The sequence below is a fragment of the Anser cygnoides genome, chromosome 4, assembly GCF_040182565.1.
Source record: "Anser cygnoides isolate HZ-2024a breed goose chromosome 4, Taihu_goose_T2T_genome, whole genome shotgun sequence".
Classification (NCBI taxonomy): domain Eukaryota; kingdom Metazoa; phylum Chordata; class Aves; order Anseriformes; family Anatidae; genus Anser; species Anser cygnoides.
Genome location: NC_089876.1, coordinates 13856217 through 13881512, shown reverse-complemented (window position 1 = coordinate 13881512; position 25296 = coordinate 13856217). Strand labels below are relative to the sequence as shown.

Sequence of the window (25296 nt, the reverse complement as noted above, 5' to 3'; positions counted from 1 at the left end):
CTCCATGGTGGCCGGGATGCCAGCAGGGAATGAAGTCCCAGATCTGGGGCAGTATAATCAGAATACTTTAATTGTGTATTTTTTAATAATATAGAAACAATGAATAATTATGTTTCTCCAAAATTGCAGTTTCTACCTCCTGCACAAAACCAAGGAGTTACCTGAGCTCCAGCTGTCAGCTGGATCTGAATTTACACAATTCAGGACTCTTCCATTAGTGTAACCTTCTCTCTTGTTCTGCTAATCCCCCCTGGTAGGTCACCTGTTGGGAACTGTTTAAAAAAGGCTCTCAGTAAATTCAAGTAAAAAGGCAAACTACATTTTCTGGTTCTTTCACATGCATATTAAAGCTTTTTGAGTGTTTTAGTATTCATGAATATGAAGTTTGCTGTTGCCTTGGGAAATTTATCATTTTGTGTCATAAAAATTTCTCTTTGAGTGCTCACAAGATTACCAGTTTAGTTTTAATGAAGGAAATTATATTTACATATTACAAGGGTTTGGGTTTTCTCTCCTTTAAAAAATAACAAAGAAAGAAAGCTTACAGTTTGCACCTGAAGATGAAAGCAGTGTTACTTGGACTGATTTTTTAAAGCTTTTTCACAAGATCAATCTATAATGTCTCCACATTCCCTAACTTTCCCTTTTTTCCTATTTCATTCAACCTTATTCTCAAAATTCAGTTTGTGTTTCTTTACAGAATGGCAGTTGCCTCTCCTTAGCTTATTTTTGTAATTCTAAAACAGAAAAAAAATCTTTAAAATGATTTTTTTTACATTTTTTTTCTACAAAAAATACACAGAATGAGTGAATAATCCCTTCTGTGTATTTAAATGCTAATCTGATTGCTTGATAGACAGCAACCACTTTTTTGATCATTGGTATGCTTCTATAAAATTATCCCAAACTTCTGGGAAAAAATATATTAACATTAGAGTTATTCAGAAAATCAAGCAGTAGTTAGTTCTCCAAGTGTCACCAATTAATTAGTGTGAATGTCTAGATTTTCTCCCCTCAGCCATCTGTAGAAATATGTAATAGAATAAAACACTGGCTTGTGTAATTTAAATTCTCCATTAAAATCTGTGGATGAGATAGAAAATTCAGCATACAAATCAATTTTGAAATTAGAACTAATTTAAAATGTTGTTATATTCCAGACCTCATCACTGCCTATTTGATACATTTGTTTGTGCAAGGAATCATAACTGAGGTTAAAATGACAACATATACTGTAATGAATTTACAACTACATTTGATAGTGTGATTACTAGAAGGTGTTTGATAATAGTTCTCAAAATCATGCACTTTCTTGCATTTTTTTTTAGTATAAAGTAAAATGATTTCAGAACCACTATTACATAGGATTTTAGAACATAAAAATAAATTGTAAAAGGTCTGGTTTTAAGTCCAGAGGCATTTTAGACTTGCGTTCAACATAGATCTTGATCTTGAGAAATGTCAAACGTCACCTTGAGTGGTACTCAACACTATCTCTCTCCCATTGCCTTCACTTGAGAATGAATCATAGGATCATAGAATCATTTAGTTTGTAAAGATTTAAGATCATTAAGGGATCTTAGGTCCAACCATCGACCTAACACTACAACTCCACTGTTAAACCATGTCCACCATCTCTCTTAAATACCTCCGGGGACGGTGAATCCACCACTTCCCTTGGCAGCCTGTTCCAATGCTTACCCACCCTTTCCATGAAAAAAATCTTCCTGATATCCAATCTAAACCTCCCCTGGTGCAACTTGAGGCCATATCCTCATGTGCTATGTGTTGTCCCTATGTATAAAATTCACTTCAGCATTTTGAAATAGTGTTGGTGAAAATGGGGTTCTAGCTTCTTTATGATGTTGACATGACCCAGGGTAACTCAGTATAACAAATATTTGAATTCAATATGTCAAACTCAGAGCATTAATTTTCTTCTCCTTGTGTTCCTAGTATAATTTCTGTTTCCAAATATTTTAGCTTCTGGGAATATAAAACAGATTCTCATTGTGGTTTCTTTCTAAGTAAATGCTAAGCTAACTGTAACACCTGGAGCAAATGGAATATCATAAAACAGACTTCAAGTATTTGCTCATATTTGAAGAGAGTTTATGCTCAGTATGCAAACCTGTGAGTAATCAGCTTAGCTTTATTTTTTCGTGTGCAGAAAGCATATTGAAAATGAGCACCTCTAGTCATCCACAATGTATCATTCCATCATTTATTCATATCACCTGTTGGGAATGGGTATAATAATCTGTGCCTCAAGTGAGCAGGCATAACAAACCAACAAAGATGTGAGCAATTGTGGATATAATTATAGAATTGTCCCAGCTGGAAGGGAGCCCAGGAAGTCTTTGGTCGAACCTCTTGCTCAGAGATGGCCAGCTGTGAGATCAAACCAAATTCCTTAAGTCCTTGTCCAGTTGTGTCTTGAAAACCTCCAAGAATGGGTACATCTCTGTTAGTTTTAAAATCTGGAGGACTTGGTAATCAAAACTGGCAATAGATAAAATGTAACCAGGGTTTGGCCATTTCTGAGAATAGATTTAATCTCAGTTTTAAAAATTCAATTTTATTCACTATCAATCCTGAGTTGGAATAAAACTTATTAAAAATTTGAAAAAGAAGTGGGTAATTCCTAGTACTCATCCATATGTTCTATTGGGTAAATTATGAGAATCACCTTGTCTTAGTAAATGAATATTTGCTGGGTGTCAAAAGGTGCATGTGTTCTACTTTCATTCTGTAAAATTAACTTCAGAAAATTAATCAGGAATAGTCCATGGGACAGAAGGTATTTGTTTATCTTGAGAAAAAGGGAGATTATACTGTTAGATATATAGCATCAAAAGGAAATACAAATAGGACCATTTTATGTTCCTGTACAATGTGAATTTTGTGAACTTTGCATACGAGATAGATCGAAAAATATTTGTAAAAGTGAAGTATAGAAGTTTGCCTTCAAGCTCCCCCATGTTTCAGGAGAAGAAAGAAGCAGCCAAATGTTGCTTCCTGATGCACAGGTCTGTGGTTTCCGGGGTATTTCTTGCTTTACACTTTGTGGATCAGTGATATTAATGCTCTGCAGAAGTCAATGTGAGGCAACCAATTTCTCCTCCAGAAAATGACAAAGGCTGCTTTGATGAGAACACATGAGTATCAATGATGATACTATTATTTCTTGTAGGAGCAAGCCACTGTGAAGGTCTTTTCATGCTAAGGGTAAAACTTTCACTGTTCTGTACTAAGAGAGCAGGAAGCCCACCATCACTGAGATGTACTTGTGTGTAGAGATCTCCCTCATCACAAGTGCCTCAGTTCCATCTCTGTTCTAATATCATTAGTGTTGATATACAACTAAATCACAGCTCAAGATAATATACCTCCATATGTCAGATTTTCGGTTTAAATACACTGACTGGAATGAGTAGCACTAGCAGAATAATTAGTACTTAGCTCCATAATTTCTTTTAGCCAGTGGAACTGCTAAGGGGAAGAACAAATATATTCTAAATATATTGGGTTGGTTTTGGTAAGTGCGTAAGTTTTAGTGAGTAAGTCCAGGTGTTTCCATATTTGTAATATGTTCATCTGGGTGGTTGGGCTGAAACATTCGTTTCAATAATGGTAGGGGGATTGGAACAAGGTGATACACAAAGATCCCTCCAGCTCAACCCAGTCTATAATTCTATGGTTGTAGGTATTTTATAAATCCTCCATGTTGCTAAAAAGTTTAGTATATGGCATCAATTAATCTTTGACTAGAATACACAAAGAGGATTAACAAAAAGAAGTGAGGCTGACACACAGGGAGCAAAAGTGTACCTGTCTGTAGCCAGCATAAAGAAGAATTTTGAAGGTCCGTTCTTTGTGTTGTGTGTACTTTCTTTCTAGCAATGTGCTTTTTAAATATAGACTTGTAGTTGCAAGCCTTTTAGAAATATCGTAATTACAGCAGTGGTTATGCAGCCTCTGTTTGTTTTTTTTGTTTGTTTGTTTTTTTTCCCAATATAGTAGATTGTGTGGCTTAAGTTTGCTGACTGTTGTTTAACATGTAGAGACTGCTAGATATCAAATCTTATCTTTCATTCCTAGAGCGTGACTCCACACTGGGATTGTGTGGATGTTTGTATAGCAGATATTGGAATAAATATTCCTTAAGCTCAAAGTCAGTTAAGAGCATCCTCATCACTTGTGGGAAGGGTGTTAACCTGGAAAAGATACAAAGCTATTTTCATTCACAGAGCTATTTGAATACTAAATATGGTTAGATTAGGAACAACGTTAATGCCTGTAGTTCTCTTTCTATACTAGCACTGTACGCTCTCTGGTACAGATGCTGTATTTCTGCCCACTTCTCCCCACCCCAAATCAGCTTTGGGTTGCATTTACACCTGAACTTCTCAAAGGTTCTCAAAAGAGAATCCTGAAATGTGAGAAACTTTGGGATTTGCAACCCTGCTTATTTAGAAGCAGTGTGCTTAACTTTCAGCGATGCTCTTGGACCCAGCTATACAGGTGGTAGTGTTTACTGCTGCAGGAAGATGTCCTTAGGAATCTTTTTAATGTCATCAGGGGCAGAGCTGACAGATCCTGATATCATTTAATCTTCAAGACTGAGCAAAAAGTACTCAATGGTAGATAAGAACACACACATTCCAAAAGCCAGGTGATGGCAGTGGTAGAGGGATACTCTTTCTATGCAATTGCTGAAAATTTAGAACTCTCCTCTTCTGTACAAATGAGTGATGTTGAGTGAATTGGAGCCTCTAAATGTGCAGCATCTTAATCTGAAAAATGAGTGTTTAGTTCTGGTTATGCAGGAAGAATAAAGAACTTGAAAGATTCTAGTATGTACTTTCAAAAGAGGATGCTATTTTCTTGCTGCCTACACCATATACAGCAGCCTGCCTGTTTGGTCAGAGCTGAATCCTAATAGCAGTGAGAAGACCCAACACCTCAGCTGCATGTGGTCCCATCCCAGGTGGCTTCTGCTGCCTCTGTCAGATCTGAACTGAGCCGTGCTTTCCTGGCTTCTGAAACACTCATGAAGAATAATAAAGCCTTTTTATCAAATTCCATTGGAATGGAATGGATTGTTTTATTGATTGCTACAGTGAATGAGAAGCTCACATTTAATGAGGTACAGCACAAAGTCCTCTTCGTCAGCTAAGTATTACAAAGGGGTTAGTTCAGCCAACAGCTTGAGCAGGGAGGTGCTTTGTTACCCAATTTAGTTTACGTTTCCAGACATACCAGACCCACTTCCAGTTGCTTATCCATCCTCCGTTTACCTGGGTCCAGATCCGTTCTGGTCACTGGTGCCACTAGCAAGTAAGGTGATGAAGCAGAGATAATGCACATTATATTTTAAGGCACCTGCATCAAGAAGGATGTTACACAAAGCTTTTAATCATGAGAATAGTGTAACTGTAATGCTGTGTGTAGCTTGCTCGTCACTGGAGATCTATAAAAGACAGTCAGAGAGATGTCCATCAGGAACTGAGACTGCTTTACTAATGGGAATGGACTGGCTGGCATCTGTGTTGGTGGTTTCCTATAATTTTATTGACATTTTGAAGCCTTCAGAACAGGAAGTGTCTCATTAAGTGTACACACAGCATGCAGCTCACTAGGCTCCTTTAAGCTTTTTTTTTTTTTTTTTCTGTCACTGTGGTACATCAGTAATCCCTGCAAGAAGGGCTGCTGCAGGTTTTGGTGGCAGAATCCCAAATCCAAAACAGTGAGCTGACAACTGCAATCATTCCTTCCTTGGAAATCATGAGGGCATAGTAGGAATAATGTAATGATGCTTTGAGCTAAATAATTTTGAAAGAAAAATCTGAGCAATTTTAGGAGAAAGCGAAAATGGCAATGGAGTGAAAGAAAGCAAAGCTAAATATATTCCATCTGGAAAAAAAAAAAAAGTGAGATAGGGAAGGCTAACTGAACAACTGAAGACAGAGAAAAGTTCACTTATTTTCTCCAGTTCAAAAGGATCAGAATGTTAAACTTCTCTGGCACATCAGAGAAAGCCTTGTGAATTTCAGAACAACTTGAGCAAGAATCAAGAATCCAAGGAAATGTGAGGAATTTCTAACCTGAAGGCCTTCAAGTTTATATTAGTCATCCTTCTGTGAGCTTATTACTGCTTAATATATTCTCTTTTTTATGGATAACAAGAGGAAACAGATCATTTTCCCTTTGGCAGTAGTGATTCATTGACCAAAAAGGAAGAAAAAAAGAAAAAAGAAACTGACCAAAGGAACCCGTGAATTCTTGAATTCTTGTAAATTTTAAGGTAAAGGCCACATCAAATATGACTGACTGACATCAGCATCTCTATTTGCTAATTTCACTAGAGTGTGTTTCACTTTTACAACACTAAACTAACACTGAAGGTTTGCAGTAGCTTTCATATTTCTCAATAAAGTATTCAGTGATGAATTAAAAATTGCATCTATTTCTGTATTAAATTTAATTGACTTCAGCCTTCACCCATCAGTTACTTTATTTGTTGCAAATTGTTGTTTGTTTAATATCCTGTTGAATAGAACAGAGTGGAGATTTTGATACATTTTTAATTATTGGCTGAAGAGCTCAGGTGAATATATTTCAAGCAGTGGTATTCCTGTAAGTCACTCACAAACCATAAGGAGTTCATCATTCTACATGACCTTTATTCCAGCTAAAGAACATATAAAGTGTATGAATGGCTAAAGAACATATAAAACAAACTTGTCTGCTTGTCTGTAAGTCTCCTGCTTTCTCTTTCTCACAGGCACGTCTATAAAAAGAAACTATTTCCCAAACATTCAGATGAACAAATCTGGTAAATGAATATGTACAAAAGGGGATACAGGCATACCCTTATTAATTTAGCCAGACTTAAAATTATTACTTGTGGGTCTATTTTATGTTGCTGGAAAGAAAATCTGGGGCTTTGCCTGACTTTTCTGGAGCTTGTGGTTCAAGAATCTGTTTTAAAGAGTGAGTGATAGGAATGGTTATGCTCGGTAGTGAGTGGTAGGCATGGTTATGCTCAGGAGCTGCTGGACTGTGGAGGGCAGGGACGTAGTAAATGAGAAATTCAAGTATTAATATATGTGTGAATAGGTGCAATGAGCTGAAGCAAAAAGATGGGACAACAAACTACGGTAGCAGAAAAATGCTTGAAAATCCCTGGTACAATAGTGTCCAGTAAATGTTCAGCTGTTACTCTTCTACATGTTCTACCTGTAACTTGCAGGACAGCCTTCTGTAACCAGATGGGGGAGCAAAACCTTAAATTCCATGTTATCTGGGGACAGGTGCTGTTTATTTTTGTAATACATTGTGAAAATACAAAGAATTACTAAGCATTAATAATTAGCAATTAATTTCAGGACACGTCAAGTGAATATGTTATTTTTGCTACATGCTGATGCATTCTTATTACTTATTTCAGTTTGTTTTATTAGACTGTTCTGGGGCACTTAAAGACTACATGGTAAACTAGTAGTGTGCTGCAGGACACCATAGCAGATTCTTCCAGAAGTTTTCTGTCATAATAATTTTTCTTTCTAAAAGACTGTGCAGAGCCTGCTTTTTAGGTGTTAAGGCCATGGAGTATGTTCATGCCATCCTCATGCAAGCTTTCAGTCTTCTGAGCCTGCTTGAGCTGGGGGAATACCTCTGTCCAGTGGCTCCATCTCAGCAACCAAAACTGGCTGCCAGGAGCCCTCCTTTTCCACCTCCCTGCCCTGCAGACCAGCTGCTGCTCTGGATTTCTCTCTATCCCAGGAGGAATTTTCCAGAACTCATCTTCGGGCTTTTCTTCTAATACAAATGTTTCCAGGGATGACAGAGCAGACCCAGCTACGATTACAGGCTTGCTAAGTGGAAAACTGATTCTACTAGGTGGAGTTTGACTTTTAAGTGTGGCACTGTGGGGCTGCATGCCAACAGCAAGGAAAGAAAGAGTTTGAATTCAATAGAAGTATTGGCAAAGCAATTGGTGGAGGTCTTCAAATCTCTCCGCATGGATGTACTAGAAAATGATGTAGATCCCCGTCTAAATGACAAAGAAGAACTTAATTGTTGCTGCCATTTCCTGAGAAAAAGAAAGAGGACTTTAACGGGGCACATTTAAAAATGGGTTTTCCATCTTCCAGGCTTACATACAGTCCTTGAGGACTGCAGTGATTTTTCCCTTCTTTTACATCTGCCACAGAAGTTTCTGTTATCCCAAAACAGGAGACAGGCATCATTCTCTTGCAGCATTTTTGCAGCGAGGCTGAGGCAACAATAGTAATAAAATGCATGATGCTTTGCAGCTCTGGCAGAGCAATAGCACAGAATATCTCATTTTTGCAGGGACTAATAAACATCACTGTGTAGTTTGAATGGTTTGTCTGGTTATAAAAAAACATTGATTTTATGAAGTTGTAATAGTTACATGTATCTGCTGCCATCTACTTTTCCGTGCTGCTTCCCTGTAAATGGAAACTGTGTCATGTTCAAAAAGTAGGTATATATCGTGCTATAGATCGCAGAGATGAACTCTCAGACTTTATATTAAGGACCTGCATAAAATGCTTAAGTTATAGATAGGTGCCTGGCTCTTCAGGCTGGGGAACCAAGCAAATGACCTCTGTAATTCCTTTCTGGTTCAGAAAGGCAATGGAAAACAATGTGCTTTTTACTATGGATAGATTTGGTGCAGGCTTCAATAATACCTGACAAACTGATGGGATGTTTGGGGCTGTCCTATTCCACCCCATCAATGCCCCATAGAAAACATTAGAAAAAGCTCTAAAATAAGCAACAAATCCTTTTAATGCCTTTACTCTCAGAAAAGTAAAGCAATGAACAGTATAAGAGCATGAACAAAGAAGGTTATTAAGGAGATTGCGTAATAAATAGAGAATGTGTAACAAAAGGATCATTTTAAATATTTATTATGAAGAGCTGCCTCTGTCCTCTGTAGTTGTGGCTAGGAAACACCTTTTCAGTGAAGAAATCCTTGGCATTGTGTGCTGCTGCTTGCCTAACCTTTCTGCAAAAGGGCAATAAAATGAGGGCATGGCTGTAGATGTGCAGCGTACTGCAGGCTGTCACGGTCAGATGTGCCCAGTCTCTGAGCTGGTGGGTGGAGATCTAATTCTGGTGCCCTGGCGTAGGAGGTCAGGGTTGGCACTCTGGTTGCCAAATGCTGATGCTGAGAGGCAGAGGCAGCTACTGAGATGACAGGAGAGTAAAACAAATAGCTAGGTGCAAGGTCATGTCCCCCAAATACTGAGTGTTTTTACTAGCTGGCTTTGTCAGTGAAGAATTCAAAGACAGTACTCTCTGAATCTTTTTAGAAACTTTCTATTTACATTAGAGTAAAAGGCGCCTGAAAGAAGTAGAATACAAATTATCACTAGCTACAAATTGGGTAAGCATTGATTTTCTTTTATTTTTAAACTGAATTAGGTGTTCTGAAAAAATAACCTTCTTGGATCTGTGATCCAGATGGAGCTCAGTATAACATGGGATACAGGTGCCACACGGCTTGTAGCCTTAGTTCAAATTGCTTACTAGTGTAATGGAAAGACCTACATGTGTGTTAATTTTGACCTTTTCAGAAACTAATTTATTTTCCCCTGTGAGGTAGTACTTCTGAGTTGCTATACATTTTACTGGAGGCTCTCTTGCACTTCTGCTCTTTTTCTTCCTTATTTTTACACTCAAGATTTTTCCTCTCATACATTGAAATTCGTTTACCCAGCATGATTTTCTTTGGGTTTTCCTTATTTCATTAATGTGTGATACTACTTGATGACTTTTTCTATTACGCAAAAATTTAAATAGCAAAGGTATGCACAGAAGTCTATATATGGTTCCCTCAATCAAGCTAATTTAAATTTTTGCATGCACATCTGGTATTTAAAGTAACTGGTATTTAAAGTGTATCTGTACTTAGGGAAGTAGCTGAAGTTCCCTCAAAGATGAAATGAAATGAAACGTAGGCTATCAGGAGGTTAAATTAAAAAAAAAAAAAAAAGCTCATAATTAATTGTGTTAACTTTTTGAGGAGGTAATAAAAGTGTGAGGGTTAGGGTTGAAGTTGTAGTTCATGCCTTTGAAAATTGCTCTATTTTTTACTTAAGAAATCCATTTAATGTGCTATATTTTAGTGCTCTGTCCTTGTTCCTTGTCCTGCACCTTCAGTAGGACCTTAAATTATGCCTGAATCTGAAGAAGGACAAAGGACACATATTCTTTCATCCATTTGTTTCAGTGGGTTACACAAATTTGAAGCAAAGCAAACAAAGTCAAATGTCTACGTGAATAACTGTTCTGCTGCTGATCTTTTTAGTAAGACATCTAACCCTCATTATTTGACATCATCACTTCAAAAATCCAATTTGACCCATATCTAGTGACTCTAAACTTCATGGTAACCTCCAAATGCAGGCATCCATTGCCAGTGCCAAAGGGGCTGTGACACTGCAAGTGGAAATTGTAGAGGCGGAGAAGGTAAAGGGATTCATCTGTCATCTGCTTAAAGCTGTACTGCAGGAATCTCTCCTTTTTTTTTTTTTTCCCTTCCCATAGAACTTTTAGAGAAGAAATACAAAATGATTATGTCATTGACTTCCTTATAGTGAACTACAAAAGGAAATAAGAAAACAAATGTAACAGCAGCAAGTCTTAGTGTAAGACTCTAGGGAAGCCTAGAATATCTATTTTCCCATTTTCATTATCTGATTTGGGAGAATTACCTAAGTGCTTTGACTTTGATTCCTTTTTGTGGTAATCAAGTGCATGTGTTAAGTGAATTGTTTCCTGGTTTTCCACTTTTCAGCAAATTCAGAGCCTTGACCAGCTGCAGAAATTCAGAGAAGATAAAAATGAGTAATTCAAGGCAGCACATTTATAGAAATATTATGTTTTAAACACCCTTCTTAGAAAGCTGATACAAAAATAGAAGGTGATAAGTTTAAAAGTTTATGGTCAACTTTCAAATATCCCATGTGTCAGTTGCCCTCACTGGACTTTAAAAACCCAGTGTAAATCCTGCCTTGGAGAGGATTTAGTAGCCTGCTGACTAACTAGAAAGAAGCTGCATGTAACAGGTGCTTTCCTGGAGAGACTGCAGCAATAAGCATATTTGCTGTCATCGAACCCTCTGCCAGGAGCCTGGGAGGGCAGGTAACCTTCAGTAACCTGCAGACAGCCTGGTCCTTCAAGGACTATTGTTGTGGTTTGTTTTTTTTCCATCTAACCTTTTGGTTTCCAACCTTGTATGTAAAAGCCTGACCAGGTATTGCTGAAGAAATATTTTGGTAACTCTGGTAAGTCTGCCTGGTGTTGGAAGATGAGGAACACAACACCTCTGTAACGGAGTACATGGTGTTGCAGTGTGTCTGTGCTTTGCATGGCCACCAAAGATTTTAACTGAAGTTGTTCCTCAGCTTTTTACTCCCACACCATCCCATTAGACCTCTGTTTCAGACTGAGGAAAATCTGGGGCTTTTAGTCCTACGGTGGCAGCTGCAGTCTCTGTAGATATCTTGTCTAGTTGGAAGGAATATAACAGAAAAGACAGACTGGACTGGGAGATTATAGATGTCAAGAAATACACTGGAGGTACAAGTTTAATCAGAATAATATGAATAGTACATAATATACATAATACAATTAAGAGAAAGTTCAGAAGTTTCATGGAACAAAAACATAGATACATTTTCCAGTCAGATCTATCCATCGGTACCTTTTTTGTAGTACCCATCATTCAGTAACTCACCCTTCTCCCAGCACATAATCCTGCCTTCCGCAGCACTTGATAGGCACATCAGATATGCTGTGGCCAATCCATTCATTGATCCCCCCACTCTGGCACCAATCAATTCAGAATATGTCAGAAACAGATAAAAGTGAATTAAAAATCTAGTCTGAGCTTTACCCCACCCAGGTCCCATTAAGGGTTTCTTTTGAGTTAGGATGCAGGATTTGACATTTTCCTTCTGCTTTATCTTGTACTTCTGTTCTACATCCTTTATCAGTGTGCAGTACAGATAGAAGATTTCATGCTTATAATGAGTAATTTATTTCACATTCTTCTGTGCTGAATACAGGTTCAGGTGATATTAGCTGAATTCTGAATGAGGTACAAAAGGCTTACGAATATAAGTGTTTCTCTTTTCTGGGTGTGTAAAATGATAACCAGCTTTAAAGAAATATTATGACTGAAGACTAGCTGGTGAGAAAAAGGCATTTTGTGATTGCCCTGCGGTGTTCCTGTCCAGGAATTAGGGCTCCATTGTGATAATCCTGCTTAATACAAGGACTACAAAGTCTTGGTCTCTTCCTGCAAAGCTCATTTGTAGAATTTATAAGAAAAGATAATTTTTAGCTTATTCTCTGTGGAACTTCATCTGGAGGCCCTTGGAGGGCTATATCTAAAGGGATCTGCAGAAATTAAAGACGTCAAGTTTATTACCAATAAATGTTAATACACAATGTAAATGTAAATTACCAATACATGTAAATATGTGATGTAAAATAACTGAAAATAAGCTATAAACTCAGTTCAATTATGAAAAGTTTAAGGAAACAGATCAAAGAAGATAAACACTAATTCAGATAATGGACAGCAAAGAAATAAACAGGAGTGAGAAAGGAGGGACAAAGCTTGTGGCTGTACCACCAAGATACACAGGTGGCAAGGCTTAGTCAAACAAGGCTTTAATGGTTCATTTTCATCAAGGAGAAAGTTCAATAAAGATTTTAGAAAAGGAAAAATGTGATTACTGATTGGAGCCCTACCATTCCACTGAACAATTTCACATGCAGAAAACCCCGATGCAAAATTTGTATTCTTAACATGACAGAATGATTTATGAGGCACTGTGAAGTTGTTTTCTCCTGTCTACTAAATCCATTTGATTCTGCCTCTGTATAAACTTGAAAGTCATATCAGTTCCCTTCCCAGAATCTTTTTCCCCCTCATCACCCATGCTCATTGGTTTGTGATTGTCAGGTTGTTCAGGAATTCGTGCTTCTAGGATTTAATAAAAAAAGTGTTGATTTCAAGAGTCCATAGGCAGTATTTCGGAAGACGCGCTTTCCAGCTTTTGCTATTACAGTCAGGAATTGCAGGGCTGAACAAGGTAATGAATTATCCACAGAAAACATTGCGGCCAGGCAGGCTGGCTATCAGCCATAATATTAAAAAGCCATGGCAGAAAAGTTTTTTGTTTGTTTGTTTTGTTTTTTTTCTTTCATGTTCTTCTTCTATGCCAGATATGATGCATATATTTCTATGTTTCACTTGCATATATTGAGCAAGTGACACATAAAAGTAGTCCTAGGAATTTTATAAACCCTTAGCCCCCAAGCAGGGACCTTACCCAGCCTACAGTATAGAGCTGAGATAACTGACAATGATGGGAGTATGTTAGAAAAATTGTGGAAAATTGGTGTTATGTCGTGTTCTAGCCCTGTCTGGATTGTTTCAGACGCACACATTTAAAGGCAACTGTAAATATGTATGTATAGAAAGCTGTGTCTCCAAGGAACTCACAGCCAAAGGAAGCTTTAAAAAATGTTGAATAGGAGCTGTGGTTTCCCATGGTGATTTTGGGTGTGCTTCATCTCCACATGGAGGATGGAGGAGCAAGATTCACAAGGTGGGGCAGCGGCTGGTGCTTATGGCAAGGGACTCGGCTCCGTGTGGACGTGCCTGGAGAAGTAGCTCACTTATTCTTATTTCCAGTGCCCTGGTACTCCTCACCAGTCTTCTGTTTCCTCCATCATGGGTGATATTCCTAGGGTAGCCCCTGCCTTGGAAAACCTCATTTTACATCTGAGACATCCATTTCTCCTTGTATTCATGACCTCATGCATGGCACCACGGAAAGATTGTCTTATTTGTGGAGATAGAGGTGCCACTTTTTGCTAACTTTAGCCTTGTTAATAAAAGCAAGTCAAAAATGTTCACTGGTTTTAAGGACACATAGTGAGGTAAATCAATAGAGGAAGGCAGAAGGTCAAAAAATCTTATGGGGATCCTGGACCCTTTGACTTTCCTCGAAAGTTGGGGAAAGTAATTCTTGCACTAGTCTCTAGCATGAAAGAAATATATTTTGTGGTATTTTTTTCTTTGTTTGTTTTTTTCCTGCTGTAAGTTCCTGTAACCTTCGAAAGTACACTAATGTCTGCCATTTGTTTTTTTTCCCCTCATTTATTTTGCAAATCTCAAAGCTTGTAACAACTGTGATACAGATGCTTCTGGCTATGACAGGTTTCTCATGTGTCATGTACAGGCACATGATATTGCAAAAGCATGCCTCCTTTTTTGTACCTAGAAATGGAGAGGCAGTATTCAGAATAACCCGGTGGAAAACCTGCCTCATCTCCAGCAACACCGCATGTGTGCAAGGCTTGGTTAAGCTGTGCAGACAGAAGCAGTCCTGCTTCCACCTGCTTCCTTCGTGCCTGGACCCCCTCTGGTGTCTCCCAGCGCCACCCAGATTGCAGATCCGCACCCATCTGCCAGGAGCCTGCTTCTCTGTCTATGGGCCACTGGCAGTGTTGGAAGAGCTGAAGATTCATGCATTTTTATGAACTTCTAAGGCACTGTGACTTGCAATGAATGCCAGCACTCACTGTACTTGCTTAAAAAATTGTGCCATGCCACCCGCTTTTTCCTTCAAGTCATTTCTGATGTCGCTTTTCTTCTGAGTTTTGTCCCCTTACTGTATGCAATGACCGTATCTCCTTTGCTTTCTGTTCACAGAGTGGTTTACAGACCTACTGCTTCCTAGTGTTTGCTGCCATCTGCTTCGCAGGGGCCACCTACCTGTTTTTTGTCCTGCCTGAAACAAAAAACAAGACACTCAATGAGATCAGCCAAGCATTTGCGAAAAGGAATAAGGTCTCTTTAGAAATGCAAGAAGTGAACCACTACTCAGGAGAGAGGAAATCAAGTGCAGAGCAAGAATCAAACTTCACTTCTTCGGTGGACAATGGGGAAACCAAAAAAGGAATCGTGTAAAAACAAGGATGTTCTTTCGGGGGGACTGGGGGAAAACATGTTCTTTTCATTCAGTATGTTTATAGCAGTGCACAACTTGTATTTTTAATGTGACAGCATGAACTGCTTCCTCCTTGAATACGTTTTTAAGTGAGTACTGGTGAATTCGTTAGCAGCTAGGGTGAGTGTAGAGGAAGTGGGAGGCGGGAGTAGCAGCAGCTGGTTAAATAAATAAGAGCCAAAGTTTTCTTGGGCACCTGCAAAATAGGTGGTATGGCGACAGGGGTGGGCAATATAGACTTGGAGAAGCAAATTGGCCTTGGGGAGCAGAATTTGGCCGAGCACAGCTGTGTGGTAACAGTGGGGTGTGTGTGCACTTGGCAGGAGATGAAAGGGAAGTGATCCCTGCAGAGTTCGGGCTGCTGGGAATCAATGCAAGCAAACCTGAAATGGGACCAGCTTGCATTTCTCCACGTTTTCCAATGTGTCGTTAAAGTTGTACATGAGACTGAGTGTTTCAAAGACCGGTGACACTCCCCTGACCTCTGAGTCCATTTCCAGCTATTTTGGCTTTCCATTGCTTCATCCAAAAACCTCCCAGCTTCACATAAATGGAGAGCTGCAGGTCCCGATCAGTTTCCTCATGTCTCTCACAAATCCTGATCAACTAGTAATAGAACTGCCTGTAGTTTCTGGATTTGCTGGCACTGTATTTCTGTGGAAATTATTTATATATATATAAAAGAATAGCTGTAGAATCTTTAATATGAAAGAAAAGCTAAACCTCATGGTCAAGTGAAAGAATTCTGATGTATAGCATGTAGCAGTAAAAAAAAAAAAAAAATCAAACACCATGTTTCCCAAGGGTTTTTGTTTTTCTTTTCAATTTTTTTTTTTAATTTGGCTTTTCTTTTCAAGCTTGTTTTAAAACAACTCCTAGGAGCCAAAATTTCCCTGAGGCCCCATAAATGTAGTTTCTTAACACTCAGATTTCCAAAGGAACTTGGATACCTATTTCTTATTTGAACACTAATTTTCATTTGGGCATTAGATCCTGAAGCTCTGGACCTTGTTCATGTTTATAAGTTTCTAAGCTATTTAATGCATTGTAAAACTGTCCTCAAGGTCTGCTTAATTTCACGATAGCAAGACTCAGCGGGCTGCCTGGTGTTAGGTGATCCATTCCCTTATATTTGGGATATTTTTAATGAACATCATCTTTCCAGTTTGTAATTATGATAATGGTTTTTCTTGACTCTTCTAGGTACCTGGATGCTGAGGGGGGTAATAAGCACTTTTAAATTCAATAGATAACTGTTGTTTTCTGTGAAAAGTCAGTAAGTCTTACAGCTGCTGTCAGTAAGGAGTAAGGCAAAGAAGCTAGTGCTGCATTTAGGTGGAATGAGCTGCTTCCAGAAGTAACATATAGTAATGCAGAAATTTGTGAATTTTTAAATATATATATATTCACATATATACTCATATATATTCAAAATATAAATGTATATATGACTATACATATATTCACATATATAAAAATGGAAAATTACTTTCCAGTACTTGTTTTGTTCAGATTTCCCCGACTGACGAGCTGCTTAATGTTTTGTTTTATACTGTAAATTAAAATCAGAGGTCCTGATGTTCAGCTATTACTACTAAATGTTGTATAGGTTATACTGTGATTTATTTATTTGTGGCTTATTTACTACACACATTGTAAGCTGACAACACAGATTATATAATAGGGCAATTTCACTACCAGGTAATAGAAGAAAAATTGATCTGAGACTTTATGCCTGGATTTCAGCTATTTTACTGTGACAGAGGTACATAAACAAGTAAGATTAAAAATAAAAAAAAAAAAAAGATACATACAAGGAAAAGAATTAAGAATGAAGATTCAGATTTATGATATTGGTGCTATTCTTAAGAAACAGTAAATCAGGACAATACCAATTGATAATCAGATATAGAAACTAATCAAATACTATGGAAGAAAACTGAAGAAAGTTGTCTTCAATAACCACTTCTAAAATTGTATATGTAGCAAATGGACATGTCACCTTTCAGTGGCTTTAGTTGCTTAGTCCATGTGTTACATGAGCTTGTTAAGTGGGTGGCTATGTAAAAAAAGAGCTTGAATACCACCCCTCCAGACCATTTCAAGAATAAATTCTTCCTCTTCTGCCTGTAGGGCAAGACTGGCAAGTTCAGACTCTCTCATTCAGACTGAAAATTACTTTGCAACTAGGGCTACTAACATAATATATTGTGATCTGATTGAGTCAAGGTGGCAGGATTGGAATCCATTATTATAATTAGGAGAATTTAGCACTAAGTGATGTTCATTGATGTACATTACAGGCATTACTTGTTGATAATGTTGATATCAAGTAACTTTGATAAAATATCTTGGCCTGATACAGTATTTCAATTGGACTTCCATGACAAGATAAAATCATCTTACAATTGCTTCCAGTTGCATTAGGAGCCCAGCTCAAAATGTGTTGGTAAAGGGGTGGTTCTGCAGAATTTCCTATTGCTGCTCAGGGGCTTGTACAGTATTAACAGCAGGGGGCTGTGCCCCATTTGCCCATCTCTTGCCATACCAGAGACAGGCACACTCCAGATACGCACTTTCTGTGCAGCTGCAGACCGAGAGCACCATGGACTGTGGCTGCACATCTCTTCTGCCATTTGCTCCAGCCCATAGTTCAGGTTAAAAACAATTCCAGTCTCCAAATGTGTATTTGTGCAGATGCTTTGCTCACTGGTTAGGGAAGGTGGCTGCAGTCTCCTCTGCCTTGGGTTGTGGAAGTTTCTGAGGAAGCTGCAAATGTGCAGGTACTGCATAAATTCTCACCTGTGACCCTAATGAGAGTTTTGTATTTCTCTTGAAGTTGTTCAGTAATTTTTTTTCCTTTTTTTCTTTTTCTTTTTTTTTTTTTTTCCACCATTGTTATGCTGCTATGGCTTCTCCAGCAATGAGAGGGCAAAATGGACAATATCACTGATGTATCATTTGGTTTTCTTGTTGAATGTGTCAAATTGTCTGCAGCCCATGTATTTGTCAGTGAGTGCTGTGTGGTGCCATGTTCTGTTCTCCTGTTTGTGACATTTGAATGAGATACTGCTAGATGGTGTTTCTTTGTACGAGTACTGCGAGTGAGTTGTGTGTGTTTGATCAATTACGTTCACTCACAACGACTGCAAAATAAACCTTTGGAATTAAACAAGTGATAGAGGTTTTCTTCTGGGTAAATCTGAATCCCTACAACTGTCCATGTTTCACTGTACAGCTCCCTGGGCTTTCTATATGTCCCAGTACAAGGCTTCATTTGGATGACCCAACTAATTTTGGACTCTTCCATTGGCTGGTTGGGAGTTACAGGGAAGAAAATCAGCCCTGAAACTGTATATTTGGTGAAGAATTATTTATATTTTGCTTCTCAAATGAGATTCCATGCTTCATTCTTTCATGTTTATAATAGGCTGTGGAAATAAAAATTAAGACATCAGCGAGAATTAAATGACTAAAAGTGGCTAGAGGTAGTAATAACTGTATAAGAATTGTTGGATCCAGTGGGCCTTTTTTACAGAAAGTTGCCATTTGCTATGGGTGACTTTGAGTTGCTAAAGCTCTACTTTCTGATGTGAAATTCAGTCAAATGAGAATTTCTGCTACAAAGATATGCAAAACTCAAGATCTGAAATATGTATAAAAATTGAATTTCATACTTCAGGTTCTTAAGCCAATTTTCACTCCACAAGGATCTGCTTTCTAGTGGGGGAAGATGTGAGTATCTCAGCCATATGGGACAATTTTCATCTTCAAAGTAAAAAAAAAAAAGAGAGAGAGAAAAAAAAACCTTTGAAATTTAATTTCTTTCTTTTGACTGTTTTTATGTGCTTTTCCTTGCAGAGATCACCATATAATAGTAATATGTAATAATAGTTTTATTACAGTTCCCATCACCTCTCACAGCCAGAAGAACAAATCAGAGTAAAAACATGCTTAGGAGACGCCTGCCATGTTTTTCTTTCAGTCTGACTCCAGAAAATGCAGTTTAGATGCAATCTAAAAACCTTAACTATATAGACCTAAAAAGTGAAGCAGGTTTGCAAATGAAAATATTCCAGCTGTTAACAAGTCAAGTTCTGCACCCTCTGCGAACAATATTTCAGAGTGAACCCTGTGAAGACATGAATTTCATGGCAAAGGCTTGGTACTTGTGCTTGTAACCGAGTTATCATAGTTCACTAAGCAATCATGCATAACCTGAGTCACTACAACCCTCTTTCTTATAAGCTAAACTGCATTAACCTCATATTTGCTGTAGCCTAAGAGAAATACAGGGAGTCGATGATCAAGCTCCTTATTGACATGTTTCTACTAAAACAGCACTTCAGTTAAATGCTTTTAAACCATGGATTTTTTAAACCATATTTTTTAAAGGCATAGAAGAAAAGCTTCCAAGAGGCTTTTATCCAGTGATTAATGAAGTCTACAGAAGTCTCTTTGAGTGGCCTCAACTGTACAAATGCACCAAAGCAAGCCATGATGTACATAAAAGATAAGCTTAGGAATTTTACAGATTTTTGTTTTCTTTAGATTACAGATTTTTGTTTTCTTTAGATGGTAAACTGATGGCTTGCTTTTTCAATCTAGGAAAAAATACCATAATTATTCAAACACTGTAAAAACATCAATCTGATGCTTTTCTGAGTTTGTGTGGTGGTGGTGGTGGTTTTTTGTGTGTGTTTTTTCTTTTAAGTGGGAGCTTGAGTAGTCTAGTTAATACAGTAAAGAACAGTGCAAAGCACGAGGTTGCTGGAGTTTGTTGTTGTCTTAAGGTAATTCTTAAAAGTTTATATATATATATATATACACACACACACATATATATATAAACCCATCAGGCCCCCTGAAACACGGTACATTATAAAAGCATGACCTTGTAGGAGTAAGAGATAATTTGTCTGCTGTTTTGTAAGCTGCCATACAGAGACATTGATTTTTGTGTTATATTCTCCTGGATTTCTCAGTTAAAGAATCAGTCAAGCTAAATGCAATGCTCACCTCTTTAAATTTGTTCCACCTTTTGTTTCTGATTTTTTCCACTCAATTATATAAATATTTTTACAGTTCATATTTGAAAACAAGAAAGCAGTAGTTTCTTAGGAAAAACAAGCATGACAAAGATTATAAAAATTATAAATACAACTTTCCTTAGAGGCTGACACTTGCAGAGATGAGTTCAAAGAGTTTGATGCTCAAATAATTGCTAACGTAGTGAGAGAACCAATTTTTTTTTTGTCAAATATGCTTCAAGATTAATTTATGAATAGAAAAGTTATCCTTAGTAGTAAGGACTGAGTTTTCTTTTAAAGTATCAAAGGAAAACATTAAAACTCTTTTTATGCAACTGCAGAATAGATTTGTATCCAAGTCTCTCAAGCACCAAGATGTATTCACATGTGCATAGTCTGGGCTAAGCCAAATATACTCTTCCAGTATCTAGTGAATTTATATAAAACATACAGAAAGGATTCTCAGGTATCACTCTGATCTGATGTTGAAACTGCTGCTCAGTTTGCACCAGTAATCAAAGAAAACAAAGGGACAAAGGAATAGCAATAAGAAATCACACACAAAAAAAGTAATATTACAAGTCTGGTCCCCTTCTCCGAAAAGGGGCATTGGAGGAGGCAAGTGATAATTATTGGATGTTTTCTAATGGAAAATGAAAGTTAAAAAGGTTAAGAAGATGAAATGTTTGAGGGAAACAATGCAAGACAGATTGCTTGTTTTTACAGTACATGGTTTAGGACCTATTCAGTGAGCAATTAAAAATAAATTGGAAACTAATGGAAAGTTTTTAAAAAGCATAACTAAAACTGTAGAATTCATTTGCACAAATTAGAATTAATTAACGTTTTAGGATTAGATATTTAAATTTATGGTAACATTCCAATTTAAATTAAGCAAGAGAAATAAAAAAAAGCAAAAGGCTACAGCTAATAGGAGATATAAAATTACTCTAAGAAGCTAGGTAGTCTATAATTGGCCATTACATCATTATTTCACCTTCTTTTGTAATATACAGATAACTTACGTAGTCAAGACAATGCTCTATGTGGATCATTGCTCAGTCATGCTATCATAATTTTAGAGGTTGCAGTGAGAACTATGAACTGACCTAAAATACAGTAGAATTGGGGAAATCCAAACACTACTAGGAAAAAAAAAAAAAAAAGAAATCAGACTCACAGTCCTCCAGAAAAATACCAAAACCCCTAAGTTTTCTCCATACAAGGGAGCTTTTCAGATGTAAATTGGAACGTTATGCCTAGCGATGATCACTGGGAAATTGTGTGCTGAACTTTCTTTGCTCTTTTTAGAAGCTTTACTGAATTTTATTAACTCAGCTTTGCAAAGCTGTTATATGGTACAAGTTTCAGCCTCTTTTGATCATTCACATTGGCTAATAAGGTTTAGAAATGGGTGTTAGTAAGACAGAATAAAAATAGAACAACAAAGCAATAGGAGGAAGAGAATCAGCATGTCTGGCAAGTTTGTGTATTTTCTGTGACAGCTGGGTTGGATTATTTAAAATTTTAAAAAGCTAATAAGTCATCTTTTAGATGTTCTCAAACTATATTGCGAAAAGGGGTGAGCCTTGTGGTACAAACTAATGGGCTGAGGAAATGAAGTCCAAATGAAGTGGGTGATGTTGGCACGTGGGATGTAGGAGGTGATGAAGAGATGATCACTCTGGAAAGCAAAATTGTTCACAGTTCTAAGACAATTTTTTTTTCAAATTTGGAAGTGACAGAAAATTGTAACACATCATACATGCTTTCACTGTCATTAAGTTACTCGGAACTACTTTAAAAATATGATTTTTGAAGGCAAAGACATTTCTTTTTCTTCCTTTTTTTTCTTTTTTTTCTTTTTTTTTCTTTTTTTCCTTTTTTTTTTTTTTTTCAAATGAAAGATCACAGAATCATAGAATCATAAAATATCCTCAGTTGGAAGGGACCCATTAGGACCATCAAGTCCAACTCCTGGCTCCACACAGGACCACCCAAAAATCAGACCCTTATGTCTGAGAGCATTGTCCAAATGCTTCTTGAACTGCAGCAGGCTCAGTGCCGTGACCACTGCCCTGCAGAGCCTGTTCCAGTGCATGACCACCCTCTGGGTGCAGAACCTTTCCCTAACACCCAGCCTGACCCTCCCCTGTCCCAGCTCCATGCCGTTCCCTCGGGTCCTGTCGCTGTCCCCAGAGAGCAGAGCTCAGCGCCTGCCCCTCCGCTCCCCTCGTGAGGGAGCTGCAGGCCGCCATGAGGCCTCCCCTCAGCCTGCTCTGCTCTGGGCTGAACAAACCAAGGGACCTCAGCTGCTCCTCATAGGTCTTTCCCTCTCGACCCTTCACCATGTTTTTAGCCTTCCTTTGGATGATCTCCAATCACAGAATCACAGAATCATTAAGGTTGGAAAAGACCTCCAAGATCATCTGGTCCAACCATCCACCTACCACCAATATCACCCACTATAAACCATTTCCCTAAGCACCACGTCCACCCTTTCCTTAAACACCCCCAGGGACGGTGACTCCACCACTTCCCTGGGCAACCTGTTCCAATGCCCGATTGCTCTTTCTGAGAAGAAATGTCTCCTAATTTCCAACCTAAACCTCTCCTGGCACAACTTGAGGCCATTCCCTCTAGTCCTATCACTAGTTATCTGTGAGAAGAGGACAACCCCCAGCTCCCCACAACCTCCTTGGTAGTTGTAAAGAGCAATAAGGTTTTATGTCTTTTTTATGTTGTGGTGCCCAAAACTGTACACAGTAGATGTTGACAATGCTTTCTTCTGTACTGATCCAATACTAGATCATGGACTCCTATTTGATGGCCACTTCTGCTCAGTTTTACCATGAACAGCTCCATCAGACCTGCACTTTTTTTTTCCAGCCCCACATTTAAAATGACGTGACTTTTAGCCTCCTCCCGCTTCATGATCAAAACAAATAAATGACAAAATAGACAAGTATAAAACCAATACAGCTCTGGAGCTGCGGACTATAGGTCCTGGAGAGGTCTTACCTTTAAATATTTTAGATGGGTTCTGAAGTACATACTGGGGAAAACTGGACATTTTCCTAAACAATGTCAATTGACATTTTACCCTTTGTTTCCATTTCACGTCAGGATTTCACTCAAAACCTTTATGCAGAACTGAATAAATGCTCACAGAGGTGTACAAGGGATTGATTACCAACATTAATGAGGGCTAGTCAGAAGGTAAAAAATTTGCAGGACTGGCTTCTTGTCCAGCCAACAGCAGATACTGCAGATGTTGCCATTCTCTCCGCCCTGTGGCCCTGTGGTTTATTTGCAGCTAATCACTCCTTAAGAAGAGTGAAATTAAAACCAGCTCTGCAATTTGCTTCATGATTTGCGAAACTGCTCTGCAGGAATTAGTGCAATGAGTGGATTTGCCCTGGGCATCTATCTGTAATATTTGTCTGACCTACATATCCAACTCAAACAATGTGCCCTCCTTGCAACAGGTTGGGTCAGACTGAGTGACATATTGTCACTGCCAGCAGCAGAGTCACTCCTCTGTTTAGTATTTCCTTAAAGGCTAAAACTTTACAACTTACTAAAACGATACATGATAAAAGTTTAATCTATACTATGGCCTGTTCTGTTTTGTATTTAAGATCAGATTCTCTTGCATTACAAAACTAAGAAATAGCCCTGCCTTATATTTATCTAATTCCTCCTCATATAGCATCCTCACAACCCCTGTCACAGTCTACATTTTTGTCAGCTGAATTTACCTATAAGAGAACAAGGATGAAGCAGCATAGGAGCAAAAGCTGTAAAGGGCCAACAAAGTGACAAGGCTGGAAGAGTCCCTCTTCTGTGCACTGGAATGAGCCGGCCACACCTGTACCACAGCTTTGAGGCTGTGGAGATCCTATCAGGAGAAGAAGCAGCACCACTCCACATCACTGCATTTTTGCATGTTTCCAACAGCTTCCCAGACAAAAGACAAACTGTGAAGGGAATGTGAGAAACAGAAATAACAAGCAAATGTCAAGCAATGATCAGGCAGGCTCTGCCAGCTGACCCTCTGACCTGAGGTGCATCCTCAGCACATTCAACTTAACACATAGCAAAAGCTCCCACAAACATTTCTACCTTGAGGAAAAAATCACATCTTGAAAAAAGACTGATATGTAACGGTCAAAAGTTTGCTGATTTTCAGGTGTGATAGTCCACTGGCAATGACAGTGCTGTTATACACCAGTTTGTTTCAACATTACTTTTATTTGGTGGATCAAATACAGTTCTGTCACTGTGGTGACTAATGGCTCTGCATCAGATGATATATTCCAACGAAAAAAAAAAAAAGAGGGCAAAATATATGAGACAGGTAGTTATCAGGCAGTTATTCCTTGTATGCATTCAGTATAGTATGCAGAATGCTCATCAACTTTAAAAGCCTTTTGTAGTTACGATGATAACCGGGGAGTAAGATTTCGGATTTTTTTTAGTGGTTATTTTAGGATAATTGGTACTTTGCGATGTTTCTTCTACAATATATTCAAATAATATGCACAGAGAAATGTGCATCTCAGACTCAAGAAAAGTCTTGCTTTAGGGTTAATATTGCAGCTATGTGATTAATTTGCAAAATAATTTACAAGTTTGGAGATATTTTTATTCGAAACAGAGAATATGTACAAAAATGGCCTGTCATGGTAATAACTTCATTCAGTTACCAGAGCCATTCCTAGAAACATGGAAATCATATGCGCACCAGGAAAATAACTATATATATACTTTCATATGCAGAGTTTTGTAATACATATATATTCATTATATATATTTATATGGAGAGAGAGAGAGAAAATGAACTTATGTGCCCTAAAAGACTTCAAACAGAAGAAATTCAATATTCTAATAGCAGTAACCCATAAAATCCAATAAACTCTATCTCCTTACACATCTTGTATTAAGTATGACTTTATTAAATTGCACAAACTTAAGTACTTCTCTTGACCTGTTCACAGATACTTAAATTGAATTATTTATGTAACTGTGTAGAGTTCAATTATTTGCTTTCTTTAGTTAGAAAGGAGAAGTTATATAAATCATCACTGGGATAGCTCTGTCCTTTGAAATATAAATGCAGCTGTGCACAACTAGCAAAGAAGGATTGTGGTTCCCTGCCAATTTGGATTTTCTACATTCATTCCCAGTTACTG

The 25296-nt window shown here is 37.9% G+C and overlaps 1 protein-coding gene across 5 annotated transcripts in view; it reads left to right on the top strand.

Annotated features, from left to right (window-relative positions):
* Window positions 1–16559, top strand: part of SLC2A9 (solute carrier family 2 member 9) — a 130650-nt gene extending 114091 nt beyond the window's left edge. For all 5 annotated transcript variants that reach the window (XM_066995643.1, XM_048046685.2, XM_013179956.3 and 2 more), the window contains one exon: window positions 14774–16559. In XM_066995643.1, the coding sequence (XP_066851744.1) occupies window positions 14774–15031 (258 nt within the window). In that variant the 3' untranslated portion in view covers window positions 15032–16559. The remainder of the gene's footprint in view (window positions 1–14773) is intronic.
* The last annotated feature ends 8737 nt before the right edge of the window (window positions 16560–25296 follow it).